Genomic DNA, 23,526 nt, shown 5'->3' on the forward strand with positions numbered 1-23,526 from the left:
TGATGATTTTGGGTTACAATCTCTCTCTATTTTGATCCTCTGATTCGATCTCCGTAAGGTGTGTATTTGTGGATATGTGATTGATCCAAAGGGTCGTTGGGCTTGATCTAAGGATGAACGTTCTTCAAGGGCCGTGGACTTGATCTTGAAGGTGGCTTTGAGCGGATCTTCAAATGGGCTTTTGGGCTTGATCTTTGAAGAACAGTGATGAACGGATCTCCAAGGGCTTTTGGGTTTGAACTCGAAGAACAGTGACGAACGAATCTTCGAGAGCTTTTGGGCTTGAACGGATCTCCGAGGGCTTTTGGGCTTGATCTCGAAGAACAGTGATGAACGATGAACGCTTTCTTCAAGGGCCGTCGAGGCTTGGGCTTAATGAACAGCGGATGAGCGGATTCGTTGATGTTATCGATCCAAAGGGGCCGTTGGGGCTTGATCCTTGAGGATGAACAGTTGATGAACGATGAACGATGAATGCTTTCTTCAAGGGGCCGTTGAGGCTTGGGCTTGCAGGTGGATGATTGTTGATCCAAAGGGCCGTCGGGGGCTTGATCTTGGAAGAACGATGAACGAAGAACGAAGAAGGCTTTCTTGATTCTTCGGGAAACTGGATGCTTGAGAGCTTCGGAGTTTCAGAGCTTCAGGGCTTCAAGGTGTAATATCAATTGGTTTTCTAAAATGAATGAAATGGGCTTGTATTTATAGAATTTTCCAATGCCTAATTTTGAATATAATATCCCAGATGAAATAAGTCGTTTCTGCCAGGTGTTGACACGTGTCCTATTTGATGACTTTTCCAACTCATTTCAATTTTCGTTGAGTCACACGCTACGTGTAAAATTTATGTAATACATGAGCGTTGACACTTTGATTTATCGGTCAACATTTATTTACCGAAATTTCGATGTCTACAAGTGTATAATACGAGCATATAAGTTATTTAATATTAAAAAAATTTATAAATACATTCAACAATGCGTAAAGTGTTATAAACACTGTATTTAAGTGTGATTCTATAAATCTTAGATTATATTTGATACTAGTTATTATTCCCTAATAGGACTTGTATTCCTTGGAGGAGAAGGATTCTTCCCTCCCTTATTACTATAAATTAAGGCACTGCATAGGGGGAATAGCACATCCTCTACACAACCCTACAAACACATCTCTCTCTCCCTACTCTTTTTGCTATGTGCCCCCTCTCTTCCTATCAGATTAAAATAAGTCACAACACATTAACAGCACCCAATCATGTTCTTCCAAAATAACGGTTTTTATCTCGATATTTTTGCAACCTTGATAGCATGAACATTCACCATAATGCATGACCCAACTTTACGTTTTTCGAATTTTAGATTCTACATAAATTGTCTATGCATTATATCCATAATTTTTAAATTATGTGAAATGATTTTACCATAAATTTCATCATATATCTGCTCATGCATTAAATTATACATTGAATATGCATTGAATTAATATGGAAATTGAAAAAAATTTGAAAAAAAAAATTAAACATATTTTTCTAGGGTTCTTCGAACCCTAACCCGAGCCCACGGCCGAGCCATAAGCTTCAGGCCTTTGGAACCCAGTCCAAAATCCTGAAGCCCTGTCATGGCGTCACACGCATAGCCTACAACCATGCCCAGCCACCACGGCTACCATCTCCGACGACCTGCAATCGTCGCTGACCATGAATTAAGTCGAGATTCGTTTAAATCTCCATGGATTTCAAAAGCCCCAAATTCAAATCTTAGAGTTTTTGGTTTATGGACATCGAGATTCCCTTTTCTCCATCCCACCATTGAGGTTCCATATCAAATTCGTGGCTCGTTTCGAGTTTTTTTTACCAAAACACGGCCACATGAGGAGGCAGAGCCGGTTTTCATCCTCGATGACCACACCCAACGAAGTTGGGGTGTTATTTGGCTGAAATTAGAGCCCAGTTGGGCCTTGGTTTCCTCTTGGCCTAAGATTTTTTTTTTTGTCTTTAAGATTGTTTTTTTCTCTTTTTGGGCTCACCTGATGTGGCCCAAGCAGTAAGCTCAGCCTAAGCGTGACACTAGCCTGAGGGTGATGGTGTCCCTTATGCCTATGTTGCACCAAATCCCAGCACACGCGCTGGTTTATCTATGTCCGCATTTCACCGAATCCTAGCTCACACGCTGATGCATCTGTGTCCACATTTTTGGGCTTTTGTCGTTGGGCTTGCACCTACAGCCCATTTTTCTATGATGCTAAGTCTGGCTGTAGCTAGGCTCGTACTTACCCCAACCCAGCTTTAGGCTTAAACCTCACGGCACCAGTTCATTCAGCCCACCTGTGGGGTATGGTCTATATTTTTGGGCCCCGAGTTTAATTGCCTACATTTTCTAGGCCTTATGCGTTTTACAATTTTTCACCCACACTTTAATTTTGACCCGAAGTCCAAATAGTTAATTCAATTATAATTTTTAGACCTCAAGATCTATTTGCATAATTTCTTGTTGCATATTTCTGTATATATATTTGTGTTTGTCTGTAGGAACATATGAACCTGAAGTTCATAATTCTTTCGAAACCTGAAGTTTCTAGAAACATGCCTGGTTAAAACCTGAAGTTTTCCTTAAAAACATCACCCATGAAAAACCCGAAATCTTTTCATAGAACTTTAAACCAATACATGTCTATTAGAACCTGAATGTTCTACTCCTATGTGAATGGATTGATATTTTCTCCATTACACTAACCACATTCTTGTCCATTTATTTTGTGATAGGGAGGTGCCGAGTTTGAACAAACTCGACTTCACCGCTTTAGAAGTCTCTGGAAGAAACTACCTCAAGTGGGTTCAAGAAATGAAGCTTCACCTCACCACAAAGAACATACGTCCCACTATTAAGGATGAAACGAACAACCCGATTGGCGAAGCTGAGAAAGCCACTGCCATGGTCTTCATCTGAAGACACATTCATGATGCATTGTAAATCAAGTACCTTGTTGAGGAAGATTCACAAGCATTTTGGGTCGCTTTGGCTGATCGCTTCGATCACCAAAAGGACATCTTATTGCCTTAAGCAAGACACGATTGGTAGTATATGCGCTTCCAAGACTTTAAGTTTGTAAATGAATATAATTTTGAAGTTTTTCAAATCCGATCACTTCTCAAGTTTTATAATGAGAACTTGACCGAAGAGGATCTCCTAGAGAAGACGTATTCGACCTTCTCTACTACCAATATTGTCATGTAGCAATAATATAGGGCTCATAAGTTCACTAAGTTTTCGAATTTGATCTCTATTTTACTTCTCGCTGAAAAGCAGAATTAGCTATTGATGAAAAATCATCAAGCTCAACCTACTAAGGTGACTACTATGCCTAAAGCACACTATAGCACAAACCAACACCCAAAACGTCAACATAGGCGTGGTAAGGGCAGCCAGAAGCCACCCCGTAAAGGTCAAAAGAGCCAAGGCTCGTCTAAGGGAGGAAACCAAGCCCAAAAGCACACTAACTTCGCTCCCAAAACCCCAAACTTCAATAATAAAGGTAAAGCACCTTACACCATAGATGTGATCATGTGCTACCATTGTGGTTCAAATGGCCATTGGTCCACGGTTTGATGTGCTCCCCCAAAGATTGTAGCTGAATATCATTCTTGTCATAAGAAGTTTGAATTAAACTTTATGCAAGTTGAGGAACTGGAGAGTACCAAAATGAAGGTTTCTGACTTTCAGAAAACTATTACCCTTATGGAAGATTAGAATCTTAGGCATGAACTATTTTCAGTTGACTTTTAGAACACTTAGGGCCGAATTCCACCTAGTGGCCGAACCCTTTTTGTTTTTTTTTTTTTTTTTGTTTAAGTTTGAACAACTTTTCCTTTATGTTTGGATTATTTGTTGGAAATTTGTATTTTGGATATTAAGTTTTTTTAATTACCCTCCTTGAATACTTAAATTGTTTTGAATGGATATTTGTGTTTAGAACTTCTATGCATGTGACCGATTCAAAATAAATTTTTATTTCTAAGTATAACTAGTGGGAAAGTTAGTTGTCTGGCAGATAATGTAACCACGCGCACTGTTTTGTGTGAATGCATCTAGTTCACTAACTTCATACCTAAGAATGCACTTCTGACAACCCTCTTAGGCCCATCCAACCTGATTGAATGATACGGTAAGGCACATATAATGTTGTTGAATTGTACAATCTTGACCATTGCTGAGACACTTTATTCTCCATGTTCCATAAGAACGTTGTTAAGTTTCAAGGACATTAGAGATAATAATTACCATGCTAAAACCTATGTAGAAAATTGAGTTGAATTTCTATGCATCACTTCTTACGAATATGGCTAGAAGCCTATTCTAGAGAAGATGGAGCGTATCCTGAGTGATCTATATATTACAACCATATGCCCTATAGAAAGCCACTACGTGGCCGGCCTTACCTCAGGAACTGCGCAAGAAATTACACGTTGGCATGATCGTTTGGGACACCCTGGAAGAACAGCGATACGCCGTATCCTCAAATCTTCATATGAGCATCCACTAACCTGAAGTTTAGGTTTGATTCAAGAAATCGCATGTCAAACCTGTTCTATGGAAAAGCATATTATTAAGCCTTCTTATGACAAGATTCTTTCGAATCCTTATATTTTTCTACAAAGGATTTAAGGGGACATTTCTGGACCAATTCACCCTCAATGCAAACCATTTAGATATTTTATGATTTTGGTTGACGCTTCCACACGTTGATCACACGTGTGCTTATTGTCCAGAATGAATACTGCATTCTCTAAAATGTTGGCTCAGGTTATCAAGCTCAGGGTTCACCATCCTGATTATCCTATCAAATTCATTCAATTGGATAATGTTTGAGAATTCATATCTAAAACGTTTGATGACTATTGCATGTCGGTTGGGGTTGAAGTTGAACATCCAATACCCAATGTTCACACATAGAACAGCCTGGCAGAGGTATTCATTAAGCGCTTACAAATGATTACTTGATTGTTGGTCATACGTACCAAGCTCCCAATCGATGCTTAGGGCTATGCAATATTGCCTGGAACCATTTGGTCCACCTGAGGCTTGTTGCGACCGGACCATATAGCATTCTTCAGTTGGTTACTGATATGATATTAACTAGCACTCAAATTAACCCTCTTTTTATCAATTGTAGCAAAGTATGTAAGTAGGGATCGTTCTAGGTCGAGGATTATGAGGGATTGCTAAATCACTTGAAAACTGACTCAAATACGTAAAAACAAGTTTAAAACACTAAACTATACTCAAAGAATGCAAAACTAAACTTTAAAACACCAAAACAAACCAAAAGACTCAAAACAGCAAACAAACACTCAAAACTGCCTTAAAAACACTTTCTGGGCAGTTTTGAACACTAAACACAAATTTGGACGAAAATTGGTTTTAACTTGACTCAAGACTCTTAAAAACACAAACCAAATCAATTTCTAACTAATATGACTCAACAAAATAAAGGGGGATTGATTTTGACGAAAATTGAAAACGAAAACAAAACTTTGTAAATTTGAACAGATTCTAAAATGAATTTGATGGATGGAAAGCTAGCTAAGGGGTTCTTCTCCACACATGTCACACTTGCTTCTCAATAAACCATGAATTCTCAACGCCCCAAGTTAATTAGGTCCGCTTAAATTAACCCTCAGATTTTCCTTAAGTTATTGAATTGGATGAATTGCATACGACAACCCAAAGCATTCCCCACAAGTTCCCTACATGAAAGCGCATAATAGAAATTCAAGCAAGGATCATTAAGTTCTATGAAAATCATAAGCATTGACGAGGCACTCGTAACTATGAAAGCGCATGATACTTATGCCAAGAATTTACTTAACGCGATTGTGATCAACAACATTTACTACTTGTGAATATAAGTTCATAACGATTAGGTGAAACTCCCTTATATCCTAGCATCAAACTTATGCATGAAATTAAGCGTGCACTCTCAACCAACATACACAAATCAGTTTTAATTCTTGTAGATAAGCAAATTAAATTCACAACTTATGAAACGCAACTGGAAGTAATCAAATCATATAGTAAGCATAAACATGGTTTTGAATCCCCCCCCCAGCCAAGGGGGGGTTTAGTTCCTCATACGCACAAAACAAAGAGTATAGAAATTAAACATTGAAATCAAAGGAAAGGAAACACCTAAAACTTCCAGCAACTCAAACTTGAATGGCATGAACGTTCCAAGGCTTCTCCTCCTCCTCCTTGCTGCGGCAGAGAAGTTTAGAACAGGTTTTAGGTGGTGTTTATGGTGTAGAATGGATGGGGAATGGTATGGAAAGGTTTAGGGTTGATGGGTGGTGCGGCAAGGGATGATTTCTGGCTTGAATTAGAGAGAATGGTGGTAGAAAGCTGCGGCAGAGCACAAGGGTGGATTTCTGGCGTGTAGAATGAATATGGGAGGTGGTCATTCGGCCAAGGGGTTATAATGAGTATATGTAGGCACTTAAAACCCTAAGTAAATCAGATTAGGGTTTCTACAAACCCAAATCCACCAGAAAATAGATTAAAACAATCAGATTTTGAATGGGAAAAGGCCTAGGGTGCGGCTAGTTTAGATGATATGGATAGGGCTTCTACAATGCCTTGCAAGGCAAGGAAAACAAGTTCTAGAAAGGGGATAGGTGCGGCAGGTTTAGGGGATGTAGATAGGGCTTCTAGAAAGCCCAAAACCAAGAGAAAATAAGGCCCAACCCACGGCAAGGATGAAAAAATGTTCTAGAACCTTTCTTTGTGTCTTCCAACACTTAGGAACCTTCTAATGTTGCTAATACTCAAGGCCATGTAGGTTTAGGAAAGATCAACCCAATGTGGAAACTTTTAGGCTTAGCTTTCCTACTTCAAGTAGGAAACCTCGTTTGAGTAGGAATCTTCGTTCTTCTAGGAATCCATCTTTAACTAGGAATCCCTCGTTGATTAGGAATCCTTCTTCAATTAGGACTCCTCCTCGGACTAGGAATCCTCAAATCTTCAAATCTTCAATTTTGTCCAAACCTTGTGTTCCAAGCATGTACTTTCCAATCCATGCTCACTTTTGCTCCAAAAGTTCCAAATTGCATCATTTTAGGTAATATGCCCTTTAAACCTGAAAACACATGAAAGTAGCTTAAACGTCTATTTTAACTTAGAAAACATAACAAAAATGCATAAGAACTAGCTAACTAAGGCGCATCAATATGCTCCTATCAGTTACCAAATACGAACTCGACATATCGCATCTACACGTTTTTTGTTGTACGGTCTATATGCCGATTTTTCCGCACTTACTCACAAAAGTGTGGCCTCGGCGAAGGGTAGGAATCTATGTTGGATATAATTCTCCTTCAATCATTCTTTACTTAAAACCCTTGACAGGCAATTTTTTTACCGCTCGTTTCGCGGATTGTCATTTCTAGAGATAGTTTTCCCATCATCAAGGGGAAATAAGAACATCACCTTTCTTGAAGTACAGCGCATATTAAATCTTCAAAGCATAGCTCAGAGCATGCCAGATGTTTTCACAAATCTAGCGCAAGTGACTAGATCACATATTCTAGCTGCAAATGTGCCTGCAAAGATGGATGTACCAAATGTATGATGGGTTTCCCTCCTAGAGGCCTAAGACGCCAATTTCACCAATCCATGTACATTAGTGGCTAGCCAATCCTCTACCCCTACACAAAAAAGTGGCAGACCTTTTGGTTCAAATGATTCACACCCGCAAAAGAGGAAACCCATGGCATAGGTTGTTGAGCCTACTTTGAATCCGACTGTCGCCTACTCATTATATCCAACTCATGAGGAAATTCTAGATTATGGAAGCATCCTTGAAGAGATGGATCCACCCCACAAGAATCATGAGATTTCAGTCCATTATGCTAGCTTGGATGATGTTTGGTGTAAAAATGATATGATTATTGACGATGCATTAACATATGCAGTAGCTACTAAGATCATGTTGAGCGATGACATTAAATCATGTTTCGTGGATGAATGTTGACGTAGAACCAATTGGTCAAACTAGAAACAAACAATCCAAGTCGAACTCGATTCGCTTGCAAAACGTAAGGTGTTTGGACCTGTAGCTCCTACTCTTCCACACGTGAAGCCCGTTGGCTACAAGTGGGTTTTCATTTAGAAATGTAATGAAAAGAACGAAATTGTGCATTCTAAAGCTCATCTTGTTGCACAAGGCTTCTCCTAACACCCCAGGATTAAATATGACGAAACTTATTCACCCGTTATGAATGTGATTACTTTTCGCTACCTTATCAATTTGGTAGTTTCCAAAACAAACTAAGTATATAGCTAATAGACGTAGTAACTGCGTATCTCTATAGAGATCTTGATACCAAAATTTATATGAAAGTCCCCGAATGACTTATATTCACTGGATCAAATATTTTCAAACCTCAAAACACGTTCTCAATTCAGCTGAGGCTTTCGCTCTACAACTTGAAGCAATCTGAAAGAATATGGTATAACCATTTGAGTGAGTATTTGACCAGTCAAGGATATGTGAACAACGAACTATGCCCTTGCGTGTTCATTAGAAGTCACATTCTGGTTTTGCTATTGTTGCAGTTTATGTCGATGATATGAACCTAATCCAAACTCCTGAAAACCTCGTGAGAACTGCCATGCACCTGAAGTCTGAATTTGAGATGAAAGATCTAGGAAATACTTAATACTGTCTCGGTCTCGAGATAGAGCACCGCTCAAATGGAATCTTAGTACATCAATTAAACTACACCCATAAGGTGTTGCGCCGCTTTAACGAGGATTAAGCGAAGCCTTTAAGTATTCCTATTGTCGTTCGATCGCTAGATGCAAAACGAGGTCCCTTTCGTCCGAAAGAGGATGATGACAAGATTTTCGAAGCCGAAGTTCCTTATCTAAGTGTGATAGTTGTTGGCTTAATGCACTAGACCTGACATCTCCTTCGATGTTAATCTTTTGACAAGATACAGTAACATACCAACACGCAGACACTGGATTAGTGTTAAAGACATCTTCTATTACCTTAAGGGTACTATGGATCTGGGCTTATTCTATCCCTATGGATCCTCGAGTGATGCCACACCCCCATTATCTCGAGTCGATTCTTGCCTTTTGGTTATGCTAACACATGATACTAATCAGATCCGGACAAGGCACGCTTTCAAACAGGTTATGTCTTTACCGTTGAAGGCACCATAATATCTTAGAGGTCACGCTCTCAAACGGGTTATGTCTTTACCGTTGAAAGCACTGTAATATCTTGGAGGTCAACTAAACAGATCTTAGTTGCCACTTCATCTAACCATCCTTAAATTATCGCCTTGCATGAAGCTACTTAGGAATGCTTCTGGCTGAGAGCAGTTATGGGCCATATTCGAAGCTCGTGCCATCTTTACCCCGTCGTTGACATTCCAATGACGATCTATGAAGATAACGAAGTAGGCATTGAACAGCTCAAGATGGGTTACATTAAAAGAGACAACACCATACACATTGCCCCGAAGTTCTTTTTCTCACTTCAACAGCAAGAGCATCAATAGATTGAAGTTACGCAAATTCGTTCACAAGACAATCTGACCGACCTTTTCACCAAATCACTACAGAAGGTGACGTTTCAGAAGCTTGTTTAAGGAATAGGCGTAAACTTTATGAGTTGTAACATTGTTAGTTCTCTTTGGAATTAAGTACTCTTCTTCCCTATGAATAGGAGCATTTTTCCCTTTGGATTTTTTTTTCCTAAGGAGGTTTTGGCGAGGCATCCATTAGACTATGGGTTTTGTTCCTACTCGGGTTTTACCATAGCCATTGATTTTTTTGTGAGACTTAGTTCCTTACACAAGTTCCTACTTTACTTTGAAACTAGCGTGTTCCTATAATCGGTGCTGATGAGTCGACTTCCTCAACTGTACATGATGCTAAATCTACTTGAGTATTTACACACTCAATGGGGAGTGTTATAAACATTGTACTTAAGTGTGATTGTGTAAATCCTAGATTAGATTTGATACTAGTTATTCTGTCCATTAGGACTTGTATTCCTTGGAGGAGAATGATTCTTCCCTCTTTTATTACTATAAATAAAGGCACTACGTAACGAAAATAACACATCCTCTACACAACCCTACAAACACATCTCTCCCTCCTTACTCTTTCTCTCTGTCGTGTGTCCTCTCTCTCCCCTGTCAGATTAAAATAAGCCACAACATAAAGTACTAATAGAAAAACCTAAATAAAAAGCTCATGCCCATTAAAATTGGGTCAGTGGGATGAACAGTAGAAGATTAAATCCCCACAATACAAGAGACTGCTAGAGAATGGGGAATTAAAGCCCATTGAGTAAGAGGCTAAGTCAATGGTTGGACTAGACCATGAGGCCCAATTAAAGGCCTATATATATGTTTTGTTTGGTTCTTTGGAAATGGTTCGTGATGGTATTGCAAGGAATTGGATCCTCTCCTGAGCACAACCTCAAGATTCTCCTAACCAGCCTACGTGAGTCGTTGGATTTTGATCCAACGACTACAAATAAGGGATCCCTTTAAAAGTTATAATAATTGTAGTTGTTGGATCAAAATCCAACAGCTCACGTGGGCTGGTCAGCAGGATCTTGAGTTTGTGCTCAGGAAAGGATCCAATTCCATATTGTAGGATTATCTATATATGTATATACCAAAATACCCCTCTATACCTTTTTTTTTCTTTTGAACAAACGGTATTATCTACACTTAGAGGGTGAGGAAATAGGTTAAACCTCACAATAAACTAGTAATAATATGGTTCAAATTCACTTAAAATACCCCTCTATACTTTGAATGTTGAAATGAAAATTGTGAATTAAAAATTGTGAAAAATAAAAGATGTCCACGTAGTGCGCAGTTTTTATTGTTGATTTCTTTGAATCTTTAAAATAACTATAAAATCAATGTTTTAAATAAATGTTACTTTAGAAAATTAGCATCCAAAATTAGTAGACCATGAACATGATGTAGACATTTAACCACTAATTGAAACAATCACAAGATTAGTGCATTGTCTCTATAATAATAATATAGTTTTTTACCATTAAAGATCAATGTATACGCTTTTTCCGCGCCAATTACTTCTTTGATTATGTAGTTTTTGTCTCAATATTGAAAGAGACTCAAAAGTCGAATCTTAATGACCAGTAAATTATAATGTTAAAACATATTTCTAGGAACTTGTGTGAAATCAACCATAAACGATTTGGTTCACATGAAGAAAAGTTTTGTTACTTGTGTGGTAGGAAGGAAGTAAAATATGAAATTTGTTTATGGTCGTTTGTAGTATTTGATAATTTCAACTTTTAACCATTAGTTCTTTAGTCAAAAGCACATAAATAAATATAGGTTAATAAAATTTTGCATTCTCAAGTTTAGGTGCAATTGCAAACTCACATAGAAAATTACGATTTCGTTGCAACATCATACATCCATCTCAATTTCTATTAGTTTCTCCATTATCTGCATGTTGGAGCAATAACAGAAAATATGAGAATAATACAAGGATTCTAGTGACAATAATCATAAAGAAAATAACAATATCAATTGTGTGCAAGATTAATAAAAAAACAACTAGAGAAAGTAAGAAATACTGACAAACTTGGAGATTGAGGCTTGCATAAATGTAATACCCTAAAGACAGAATTTCACCCATACTCTTGTGCTTGTAGTTTGGTAGCTAGGCGTCCGTCTCTCAAGATTGAACAATCTATAATCCGAGCTCAAAGCATTGCAATCTTCGGACTATAGCGAACTTTGTATGTTTTGTACTCTTAAGGCACAACTCAGATATGATACGGAAAAACACAGAGTGGAGTGTGCTTGAGTTTATATAAAACTCATGGCACCCTTTGACAAATTATGTGTCCATTGATTTTAAACCAGCTGATTTAAAATATAGGAGGAGAGGAGTGACTTTCGAATTGTGGTTGGTGCCTCGACTTTGGAGTTGTCGATGGACTTTGATATTTCGAATTGGAGTAAATTGGGAATCTGGTAAGTGCTCGAGGGGTTGGCTTCCTTTTCTTTTTTGGATCGAACCCTAATCCAATCCTTAATTCATATGTTCATTTACGAGAAGATGAGGATCATGAAACCTGTCTATACAAGAGCAAAACAAGAGCAAGATGATGAATGATGAAAATGAAACCTCATGAATCCAATCCTTAATTGCCATATTTTGTTTCTTCAAATAATTGTATTTGTAATTGAATTTTCTGTTTTTTTCACATTTTTAAAGATTTAATTTGTTTTTGTTTGTATGGCACAAATGTGACATCTACGTCAGCAAACATATGGAACTTACATTTTCCATATCTTCACCTAACCATCAATTGAACCGATTGACAAACGGATGATATCGTTGTAACCAAAACACAATTTTGTATAGGAGATTGTAATTTTTTTTAAAGATTTTGTATGAGGTTACAACCACACTCGAATTTAAGAATGCAAACTATAGTTCACCAACAAACATCTAACGATTAAAAAGTTCATAACATCTTATATTATGTAGCATCCTAGAATTTTTAGAAAAAATCGAGCTTAAAAAATCAAAGATAGACTTGTGGACTTGAGCACACGACCATCATGTATTAGTTAAGCAAAACCATATTATCTCACTTTCTAGGCATAAAATACACATTGGCTGCTTTACTATTTAAGCTAAATTCACCAATATGGTTTAAGCCAAAGTTATGAGACCACATAATTAATCAACATTCTATCAGATAATTTTTTAATGGCTTTTTAACCAAAATGATTCCTGAGATTTGCATAACACATTATTTTGGTCCCTGAGATTGTCCACCATCCATTATTTTAGTCCTTCTGTTAAAAACTCCGTTAAGTATCTCAAAGCTCTTGACCAAAAGTTTGGGCAATTTTTAAAACTTCGTAACTCAATCGTTTCTAAACCAAATTCAACCCATAATATTTTGAAATGAAGATAGGAAAATGTAGAAGAAGATTATACCTATTTGGAATCCCAACGGTTGCCGGAGATAGCTGAAAAATAGCCTGAAAGGTGACTGGTCCGCAGGAAAACTGGGAAACTCGCTTGAAACTGGGTAAACTTTAAACGTTCATAACTTCTTCAATACTCAACGAAATTAAGTGATTCAAAAACAAAAATATTACTTCTTGACGAGAGGAAGAGAATCGTACCTTTCTTGATGGCTAACTTGCTATGGTTTGGCCAAAAAACGGTTCGAAAATGGCTAACTAGATGACCAAGATAGCCAATTTTGATCCGTTTTCCGGCCAAACCACGGTAAGTTATCCATTGAGAAAGGTACCATTCTTTTTGTCTCATCGAGAAGTATAATTTTTGTTTTTGAATCACTCGATTTCGTTGATTATTGAAAAAGTTATGAACGTTTAACGTTTACCCAGTTTCAGGCGAGTTTTTCAGTTTTCCCGGAGACCAGTCACCTTTCAGGCTATTTTCTGGCTATCTCCAACAACCATTGAGCTTCCAAATAGGTATAATCTTGTTCTATATTTTCCTATCTTTATATTATTGGTCGAATTTGGTTAACAAACGATTGAGTTACGAAGCTTTGAAAATTGCTCAAACTTCCGGCCAAGAGTTTCAGGACACTTAACTGAGATTTTAACGGAATGACTAAAATAATAGATGATGAACAATCTCAATGACCATTTCTATTGATTTTCAATCTCAGAAACCAAAGTCATATGTTATACAAATCTCAAAGCAGGACAGATGAAACACCAATTTGATATGAAAATGTAATCTCTTAGCATTTAGCGTTTAGCAATTTTTCGTTTTTAAATTAGCAATAAGATAGTTTTTGTCGGTGGAATCATTGACCACCATCTCTTTGGAAAGTGTCACTCAAAATTCATAAGCAAGAATTGACGTTATCTATGAATAGTCCCTCTGCTCCGTTACACAATACACTCGACTTTGAATATTAAGCACCTAGTAATTATTGAAAGCTTCAAGAATCCAGAGGGTTTCTGGTTTATGTGGCTTGCGCAATAAAGCACTTCACCTGATGCAATGAACTTGTAACATATAATATTGGAACTGAAGCTTCTTTGCTTTCTCCTTCCTTTATATACTATAAACAGTAATTGAAGCACCAAAACCAGAACCTAGAGTAATACACAGCATTACGGATTAGTATTTTTTTTTTTTCAAACAAACGATATTATTTACACTAAGATGAGGAATATGAGCTTAATCTCACAATAAACTAGCAATAATATGGTTCAAATTTACATTTGACGAGAATCGAATCTAAGACCTCTTACTACCACTATACCTAATACTAAATTGCAGTATTATTTACTATTAAATCTAAAACCATTGGATAATAAAAAGACCTAAACTATTGGATAAAATAAAGACCTAAAACTATCGCGGAGAAGATGTGCTGGTTTGGATGTACTTTTAAAATAACTAAAAGTGCTTTTAAAATAACTAAAAGTGCTTTTAAAAAAAATGTTTTTGGGTTCTAAAAACATTTTAAGTGATTTCTATAAGAAGCACCATATATATGCTTCTTCCAGAAAGCACTTTAAGTACTTTTTTAGGATTTACTAACATTTTCTCTAAGGACTGTTTCCAAAAATATTTTCACTAAAAGTATTTTCAATCATTTTAAAAGCACATCCAAACGAGATTGTATGTGTTTATGTAACTTGCTCTCAACCCATTTTGGGGTCCACACGACCTATTATTCGAGGGCCACTGTTGCTCTTTGGCCCACATATCTCCGCCTTATTTAATTATTACAGAAGAATACCATTAAACCGTAATACTAAATTGAAGTATGATTTCCTATTAGACCTAAAAATATTGGATAAAAAAAGACCTATAACTATTGCGGAGAAGATGTATTTGTTTCTGTAACTTGCCAACAACCCGCTTTGGGATCCACACGACCTGTTATTCGAGACATTTTTAAATGTGATTGGAATATAAAGTGGTACATCACGTATTATGATACAATTAGTAAGATATGTATATTAAAAAGTTAGTAACTTAAAAAATAAAATTTTTCATCATGTAAAAACAAATGGTGTAGTGTTCTGATTATATTAGCAAATTTCTCCATTATTCGAGGGCCACTGTTGCCTTTGGCCCACATATCCCCGCCTCATTCAACGGTTCCAGATGAACCACCAACCTTTGCCCCACTTGTTCGGTGGCCCCCATCTTTGTGGTGGTTTCTTCTCATATGTTTCGGAAACCTTTCATAATGAAGTATTGACCAAAAGAACTCTGTTGGAGTCTTGAGATTGTGTCGGCACGATGTCGTTTCCAGGTCAACCTTTTCTTACTCCGCCGGAGAACCTCGTCCAGTCTACGAATGAGGATCCAGCAGCCCCGCTCCGGAATCTCTCGATGGTCCGAACAAGAATGGATTCGCTGCAAAGCTTCCTCACCGAATCAATCCATGCCAACGCTCTAATCAGCAAGGACCAGATGGACATGGTTTCCACTGGCATCGCTTCCGCCATCCACGAAATCATCTCAAACGGCGCCGCTCTGTTGGCTTTCTCTCAGAACTCGATACCCTCATCGGACCCGACCCGAACACACTCCGCTAAAATCGAGGCTTCCGAGGTCAAGAAAGAGATAGAAGTGAACGATTGTGGAAAGTATGACGCAGACGGCGGCGAGATTGTGGAGGTGGACGCGATGGAGCTGCTGGCTGAGCACATCCATTACTGCGAGATTTGCGGGAAGGGTTTCAAGCGAGATGCGAATTTGAGAATGCACATGCGGGCCCACGGGAACCGGTTCAAGACCCCCGAGGCGTTGACTAAACCGGATAAGACCCCGGCCGAGTTGAGCAGGAATTCCCGGTTCTCGTGCCCGTACGTCGGGTGCAACCGGAACAAGGCGCACGGGAAGTTCCGGCCGTTGAAGTCGGTGATTTGCGTGAAGAATCATTTCAAGAGGAGCCACTGCCCAAAAATGTACTCGTGCAACCGGTGCAACAAAAGGAGCTTCTCCGTGGTGGCGGATTTGAAGAGCCACTTGAAGCACTGCGGCGAGGCTAGGTGGCGGTGCACGTGCGGCACGAGCTTCTCGAGGAAGAGCAAGCTGTTCGGGCACATGGCGCTGTTCGAAGGGCACATGCCGGCGGTTGAGGACGAGAAGAGTGGTGGTGGGAGTAAGGTTGTGACAGCTATGGAGCAGGATGAGGAGGAGGAGGAGGAGGAGCAGGAGGGCATGACAACGTCGGCGAAGGGAATTCCGAATATACACGAGGATATTGAGTTTTCTGATGGGTTTCTTGATGGGTTTGGGTCGATTGATGACTATTTTTGGCAGGATATGTTGACTGATTTGTAAGAGTGATAGCGATGATAACGTAAATTACAGCTCTTGGTTTAATTGATTTGTTGTTTTAGTGCTTTTAGATTATTGAGTTATGTGTATATGGATGTAATAATTTTTCTGATCAGAGATTTCCCGTTTCTTTGTTGGCTTGAATTTCTAATAAATTGAAGAAATGCCCATTTCTTGGTTATGTTTGCAAGGCTAATTTGCATGTGGTGTCAAAAGATGTCTAATTTGTATTTGATGGCTGAGTTGGGTCTTTTATCAAATGGGGTTTTTTCTATGACAAATTCATTTTAGTTTGATGACAGTTCATCAAAATAATTGCCCAAGATAACTTACTAGATGGAGCATGCGACGCCCAGAGTCTTAAGTTCAAGAGCAAATTGTTATTTAGTACTACGGTCTAGTGGTAAAAGAGACTCACTAAAGCCTAAGACTACAGTGGAAACTATATGAAGTAATTCTTTCATTCCATTTATGGTGGAATCGTATTGGAAATAAGAAAAACTAATGAAAAGAGCTTGAAAATTTTGAGTTTTAACGATAATGACAAAATAAAGGATAAATTAAATACTACCAGGATTGACTTTTTAGTGTAAAAATATGGTTTTTCGTTAAAGTTCCTTTGGAAATAAGCATTCCAATACCAATTTAAAAAGTTTCATAATCAAATTTTAGTTCTGATTTTGGAAGTTTCGAGTAATCAGAATTTTTGGAATCGATAGTATTTATGTCGGATCATATGGAAATTAGCATTCCAATGTCAATTCAAAAGGTTTTGGGAATTAAAATTTACGGAACATAATTCGTGTAACATCCCACATTGTCAAGGGAAATGTATCATCTAAGCCTTATCTGTATATTCGCATTTCTACCTAGCACGAGGCATTTTGGGAGCTCACTGATTTCGGATTTCATCGGAACTCCGAAGTTAAGCGAGTTCGCACGAAAGCAATCCCAGAATGGGTGACCCACTGGGAAGTTTTCGTGTGAGTTCCCAGAAACAAAACCATGAGGGCGTGGTCGGGGCTCAAAGCGGACAATATCGTGCTACGGCGGAGTCGAGCCTGGGAAGTGGTCCCGCCCGAGCTGGGATGTGACAATTCGGATCTTCTACATTTTGCAATGTTTTAGAAATTTTCAATCTTTTATTTATCTACCATTCAATTTTTTTTTTTTTTTGGCAATATTTGTAGGCTGTTACAAGTACGTATGACATAAAATCATACTAGACAAGATAAATTGCATGTGGTCCAATATCCTAGTAGATAGGATGTTAGATTTCTATCCATGCTTCCAAGGTTCGAAACTTCCTTCCCCTAAATTATTGTAATAAGATGATTAAATATACAAATTTAGAAAAGGAAAAAAATCTAAACCTAACAACAAATATTATAAAATAAGAATGCATGAATTTTTTTTATAGTACTAAGTTTGAGAAATTTCGGATCTGAAAGTCAGAATTTTGAATTAGATATGTATATGCCAATTGTCATCCAAAATTTTGGAATTTTAAAATGTTTGGACTCAGAACGGAAATTTTCAATTTGAATTGCATTGTCATCCAACTTGCACCCCTAATCCATATTGAATAGCTTAATTTCATGTTCATATAAAACCAATGTCAAACCCTACGAATAATTACGACTAATGCAACTCCAATTGAGCTCAGTGGTCCTTCAAATTAATCTAGGTTCTCATTTGATCCGTGAGATTGAAAATTGATCAATCTTGTTCTTAAAATTCATTGTCACAAATTAAAGTGGTCCATATGTTAGAATTCCGTCAAGAAATATGTTAGTCCGCTGGGGTGGCACGTGGGTGGGATCCGTTGCTTGACTAAACATAGTGCCAGTGTACCAATGTTCTAAAAAGCAGCTTAGGCAGGGCCTAGGCGTTAGACGGTGTGTTGCCGTCACGACTATTTCTTAATTGGTCGGAAAATCAGGAAGCTTGTTAGGCTACTTCTTGGACGGAGTTAGGCGGGAATAGACGGGACTAGCCGAGGCTAGGTGAGGGTTTTTAAGAAGCTATGCTTGAATCTGGAATTTTTCAGATGCAGACGGACGACTCATCGAAGAAGAAGATGGCTTGTATGCACGGTATCGTTTTGCCAAAAGTTGTCAGTTGCTCCTTGAGTTTTTTATTCAATCTTTTCATTTTAAGAACTCACCATCTAGTTTGACCACAACAAAAGAGCCCACCATCTTCTTCTTCCTTTCTAACTTTTCGTTTCATTTTTTTTAATGATTAACTTTTCATTTTTATTATTATTTTTTCTCTTTTAAGACCCAACTGTCTCCCACCAATAATATCTATATTTTTTTATTTTGTTTTGGTTATGTCTATACTACATATTAATAGCACACTTTAAGAAGTGAGAAAGAAAAACTTGGTTACGGGAACCAGAGGCTAAGCCAGCTACTTACTTTAGTATAGCTACACCTAAAAAAGTTTATTCCCACCACCTTTTCTTCCCGTTTCTCTCAATTTTGCCAATTCTCAGAATACTTATGTTAATGCACAAAATCAGCAAGACTTTGGAACAGCGTAAAGTATCAAGTTTGTGATTTTCGCTCGGTTGCTCCGGTCACCTAGTGTGGATAATATGTAAAGAGATAGAGATAGGGAAGCAAACACAAGATGTACATGATTCACCCCAAGTTTGTTCTGACGTTGACACGTTTCGTTCTGTGATTGGTCTCCTGGTTGAAGGGAAACACTTGTGCTTCGGCAGGGGTGCCTCAGCATGAACCCCTCAGTGGGTCCTTGAAGGTATAAAGTTGATCGATGCTTGGTAGTTTCGGAATTGGTCAAGTATGGTACAAATAATGCTCCCCCAAGTTCTCGAGTGAGCAAAGTTTCTCGGTTGGGGACTTGTAAAAATTCAAGTCATTGAGTAATCACGAAACTTCTGAGTACCGAATTATAATTGCACATAGTAGGAGTCCCCCAAGTCCTCTGAGCGAGGAGGATTACCGAAAGAGGTACCTTTATATGTATATAGCTTGAGTGATCCAATGCGGAAGAAATCATATAAATAGGTTTTGCTTCCACAATCTTGCCCAAGGGTATGGAAGGCTTTGTTTAGTTTGGTAGCCACAAAGGTGTGAAGCTTTTGAGTTCAATTGGGGAAGGTCTATGAGTGAAGGTTTTTTGTGGTTGAAGCTTTTTTAAACCACATAAATAGATTTTGCTTCCACACTCTTGATCAAGGGTGTGGAAGGCTTTTTGAGTTTTTGGTAGTTAGGCAAAGTGTGAAGCTTCCTCCTTTCAAGGGTGTGGGAAGCTTTACCCTTCAAAGTGTAGGAAGCTTCCTCCCTTCAAGGTGTGGGAGTTTCCATACCCTCAAGGGTGTGGGAGCTTCCTCCCTTCAAGGGTGTGGGAAGCTTTTTGTTTCATCTCTTCAAGGTTGTGGGAAACTCCCTTCCCCGGAGAGCTTCCTCCCCTCACGGGTGTGGGAAGCTCTACCCCTCAAAGTGTGGGAAGCTTCCTCCCTTCAAAGGTTTGGGAAGCTCTACCCTTCAAAGTGTGAGAAGCTTCATCTCTTCAAGGGTGTGGGAAGCTCTCTCCCCTCCAGGGTGTGGGAAGCTCTACCATTCAAAGTGTGGAAAGCCTCCTTCCTTCAAGGGTGTGGGAAGCTCTACCCTTCAAAGTGTGGTAAGCTTTGTTTGTTAGACCCCATAAATTGATATTGCTTCCACCCTCTTGAGCAAGAGTGTAGAAGACAATCTACATGTTGTAGTTGTATCTCACATATTGAAGCTTTTGTTGGCTTCCTCCACATGTCGAATTTAATTAATAACTAATTAACGGGGAGGTGCTTCCTTGAGCCTATGTGGACAAGTTTTTCTCGACACTACCTCAAGAAGTCTTGAAAGTTATGATAAAAAGGCTCTTGATCCTTCCACTCATTTTGCAAGGAGGTGTTTCCCTCCACTTATCCTGCTTCGGGTCAAAACAGCTGGGTTGAGAGAAGTCTTACATTGATCAACACATTGATGGGGAGGTCGCTCTTCATTAAGAGCATCTATGTTAAAGACAGGTGACCCTCCGTGATAGGGGGTACCCATGTGATAGTTAACATCCACAAAGGCGATGGGCTCGTGAATTGAGTCTGCTTAGCCTCATGGAGCATCCCGAAGATCTTCTCATACTGTTCTTAGAGGATTTCATTCCTTTTTACTATCTTGTTGTTCTGAGCCTCTAGCTCTTTGACCTTAGCTTGAAGAGCAAACTTCTTTCTTTCCTTCCTTTGATGTCTTACACTAGGCACGAAAGGGTATCGTTCTGCATGTTGTGGCTTCCTTTGCTCCCCATATTGGAAAAAGATGCCTAATCAAAAGAAAGTGTACGAACAATGAAACTAGCTTGACGAAGTTGGTGAAAGTAGGAATAAGTGTCGTTCCCATAGACGGCACCAAATGTTGATGCACAGAATCAGTGAGACTTTGGAACAACGTAAAGTGTCGTTCCTCCACATGTTGAATTTAATTAATAACCAATTAATTGATTAATTAATAATTATCAATTAATTAATTATTTGAGAAATTAATAACTAATTAATTAATTAATTAATAACTAATTAGTTACTTAATTAATTATTAATTAATTTTGTTTTTTTAACTAGTAAAAAATGTGGAAGTGACCACATAAATAGATTTTGCTTAATATACATGTTGTAGTAGTTGAAAGTTCAGAGAAACCATATAAATAGATTTTGCTTCCACACTTTTGAGCAAGAGTGTGGAAAGCAATTTACATGTTGTAGTTGTTGGAGGTTTGTTGAACCATATAATACGATTTTGCTTCAACGTCTTGAACAAGAGTGTAGAAGACAATCTACGTGTTGTAGTTGTTGAAGATTTGTTGAACCATATAATACGATTTTGCTTCCACACTCTTGAGCAAGAGTGTGGAAGGCTTTGTTGAGTTTGTATATACCTTTTCCGAGTTGCAAGGCTTGAAAATTTTCGACCGCTTATGAATGCTAAGAATCTACCAGTGCAGGTTGTACTGTTCTTCCCTAGTTGGTGAAAGGAAGGTAAGTTCTTTCATCACCCGGTTGGTGAGAAAAATGGCAAGTTGCCGAGGTAAAAATGTTTATTAAAGTACTAGTTGTATCTTCCACCACCTAGTTGGTGATACGAAGGTGAGTTCCTTATTCACCTAGTTCGTAAGAAAAGTGCTGAATCTCAACATTGTTTATTAGAGTACTAGTTGTGCTCTTTATCACCTGGTTAGTGATACAAAGGTGAGTTCCATCATCACCTAGTTGGTAAGAAGAGTGGCAAGTTACTGAATCTCAACATTGTTTATTAGAGTACTAGTTGTGCTCTTTATCACCTGGTTGGTGATACAAATGTGAGTTCCCCTTGCTGAATCTCAACATTGTTTATTAAAGTATTAGTTATGCTCTTCATCACCTGGTTGGTGATACAAAGGTGAGTTCCTTCATAACCTGGTTAATAAGAAGAATGGCAAGTTGCCAAAACTCAAAATTGTTTATTAGAGTATTGATTGTGCTCTTCATCACCTGGTTGGTAAGAAGAGTGGCAAGTTACTAAAACTCAAAATTGTTTCTTAAAGTACTGGTTGTAATCTTCATCACCTAGTTGGTGATACAAAGATTAGTGCTTTCATCACTTGGTTGGTGGAAAGAACGGCGAGTCGCTGAGGCACATTGTAACATATGGTGAAAGGAAAATTACACCCTTTCGTAGTTTAGTTGGTTTATGTATGAATGTTTTTAAGGGTATGAAGTTTATGTTGATTAATGTGAGTGATGCTTATGACATGAGTGATGTTCATGACATGCATGTTGTTTATGAATGTTTTGCAATGCATGAAGGAATCCATGGTTTATTTAAACCGTGTTTGTTATACCACTTAGTTTCACTTACTTGGTGTTGAAGTATGTATGTTAAAGCTCTAAGTTAGAGTATAGAGGTAACTCAGAGTTAGACTAAGTGTTCCAATGTTAGGAATGCAAAAGACTTAGACGAAGTTGTTTGAATTGCCTCTTCATTAAATATTTGTCAAATGGCTGATGTTACAAAGGATACCAAATGGTTGAAGGTCAAAACATTTGCCATGCGTATGCCTTTCTATAATAGCATTTTCTTCAGTACCCAGTCCTCCACTTTGAAAAAGTGATGCATGACCCCATGGTCATAACAATTGAAGGTACGTTCACCCCTGAATTTCTTAATATGGACCTTTATTCCTCTTGCTGTAATAAGCTTGCTGAGAGTAAAAATCCTTCCTCTTGCCAAGATGCAAATAAGCTTGGTGAACTGGCATGTTGCTAACTGGGGCAGGAGAGGATGTAATGAGTGTCTAGATGGCCAAAACCTTCTCACTTGGTAGAACTTGACATTCGTTCCCCATTTGTTGATAAGGGTTTACCATATGAGGGTTCTCTTGGTATGTTCTTGCCTTGGCACAAGCATGACTGTAAGCTTGCGTCATCACCTCAGGGTAAGTCTTCCAAGTGTTAGCATTGATCATGTACTTGAAGTATTCACACATGTCTACCGTGAAGGCCCTGAGTGGTGTTTTGTCATCTGCCTCAGCGCAATGAGAGTACTTGTGGTTGAAGCGACTGGCATATTCACGCAATGACTCGTCTGATTTATAACGAATGGTGTATAACTCATCAGCGGAGTGTAAGTGATCAGCCACAAAGAGTCTTCTTAGCTCAACAAATGAATCTACCATATTAGGTTGAAGACGACAATACTAATTAAGAGTTCCACCAGAGAGAATGGAGGGAAAAATGAGACATCATTCCATATGATTGTATCTTCGATATGCATAGTGGATTCAAATAGATGGATATATTTAATTGGATATTCTCTCCCAGTATATGATTGCAAGACAAGTTTCTGTTTTGTTTCTCTTCATAGAGGAGTGCAAAGGATCCTCCTTATCAAACGATCGCTTTGGCTGATTCCAGTTAGGTATCCAGGCATGATGCTCGACCTTCAACTTGTTCACTTCCTCAAGTAGCTGTAGGATAAGGGGATCCTAAGTGAAGTCAGACGTCATTGAAGTTTTCTTTTATATGTTTCCATCATTCTTAAAAGTAGGGAAGATCGCTCAAGGACATGTGGCCTTTCTTTGGACATAACATATTGGCTCTCAGAATGTGCCTGTTAAAAGT

General features: G+C 38.3%; 1 protein-coding gene across 1 annotated transcript; it reads left to right on the forward strand.

Moving 5' to 3' along the window:
• Positions 1 to 15,247: 15,247 nt before the first annotated feature.
• Positions 15,248 to 16,548, forward strand: LOC126633002 (zinc finger protein STOP1 homolog). Its single transcript, XM_050303554.1, has one exon. The coding sequence runs from the start codon at positions 15,321 to 15,323 to the stop codon at positions 16,368 to 16,370; it is 1,050 nt and encodes a 349-aa protein (XP_050159511.1). The 5' UTR covers positions 15,248 to 15,320; the 3' UTR covers positions 16,371 to 16,548.
• Positions 16,549 to 23,526: the final 6,978 nt, after the last annotated feature.

Source organism: Malus sylvestris, chromosome 1 (genome assembly GCF_916048215.2).
Source record: "Malus sylvestris chromosome 1, drMalSylv7.2, whole genome shotgun sequence".
Classification (NCBI taxonomy): Eukaryota; Viridiplantae; Streptophyta; class Magnoliopsida; order Rosales; family Rosaceae; genus Malus; species Malus sylvestris.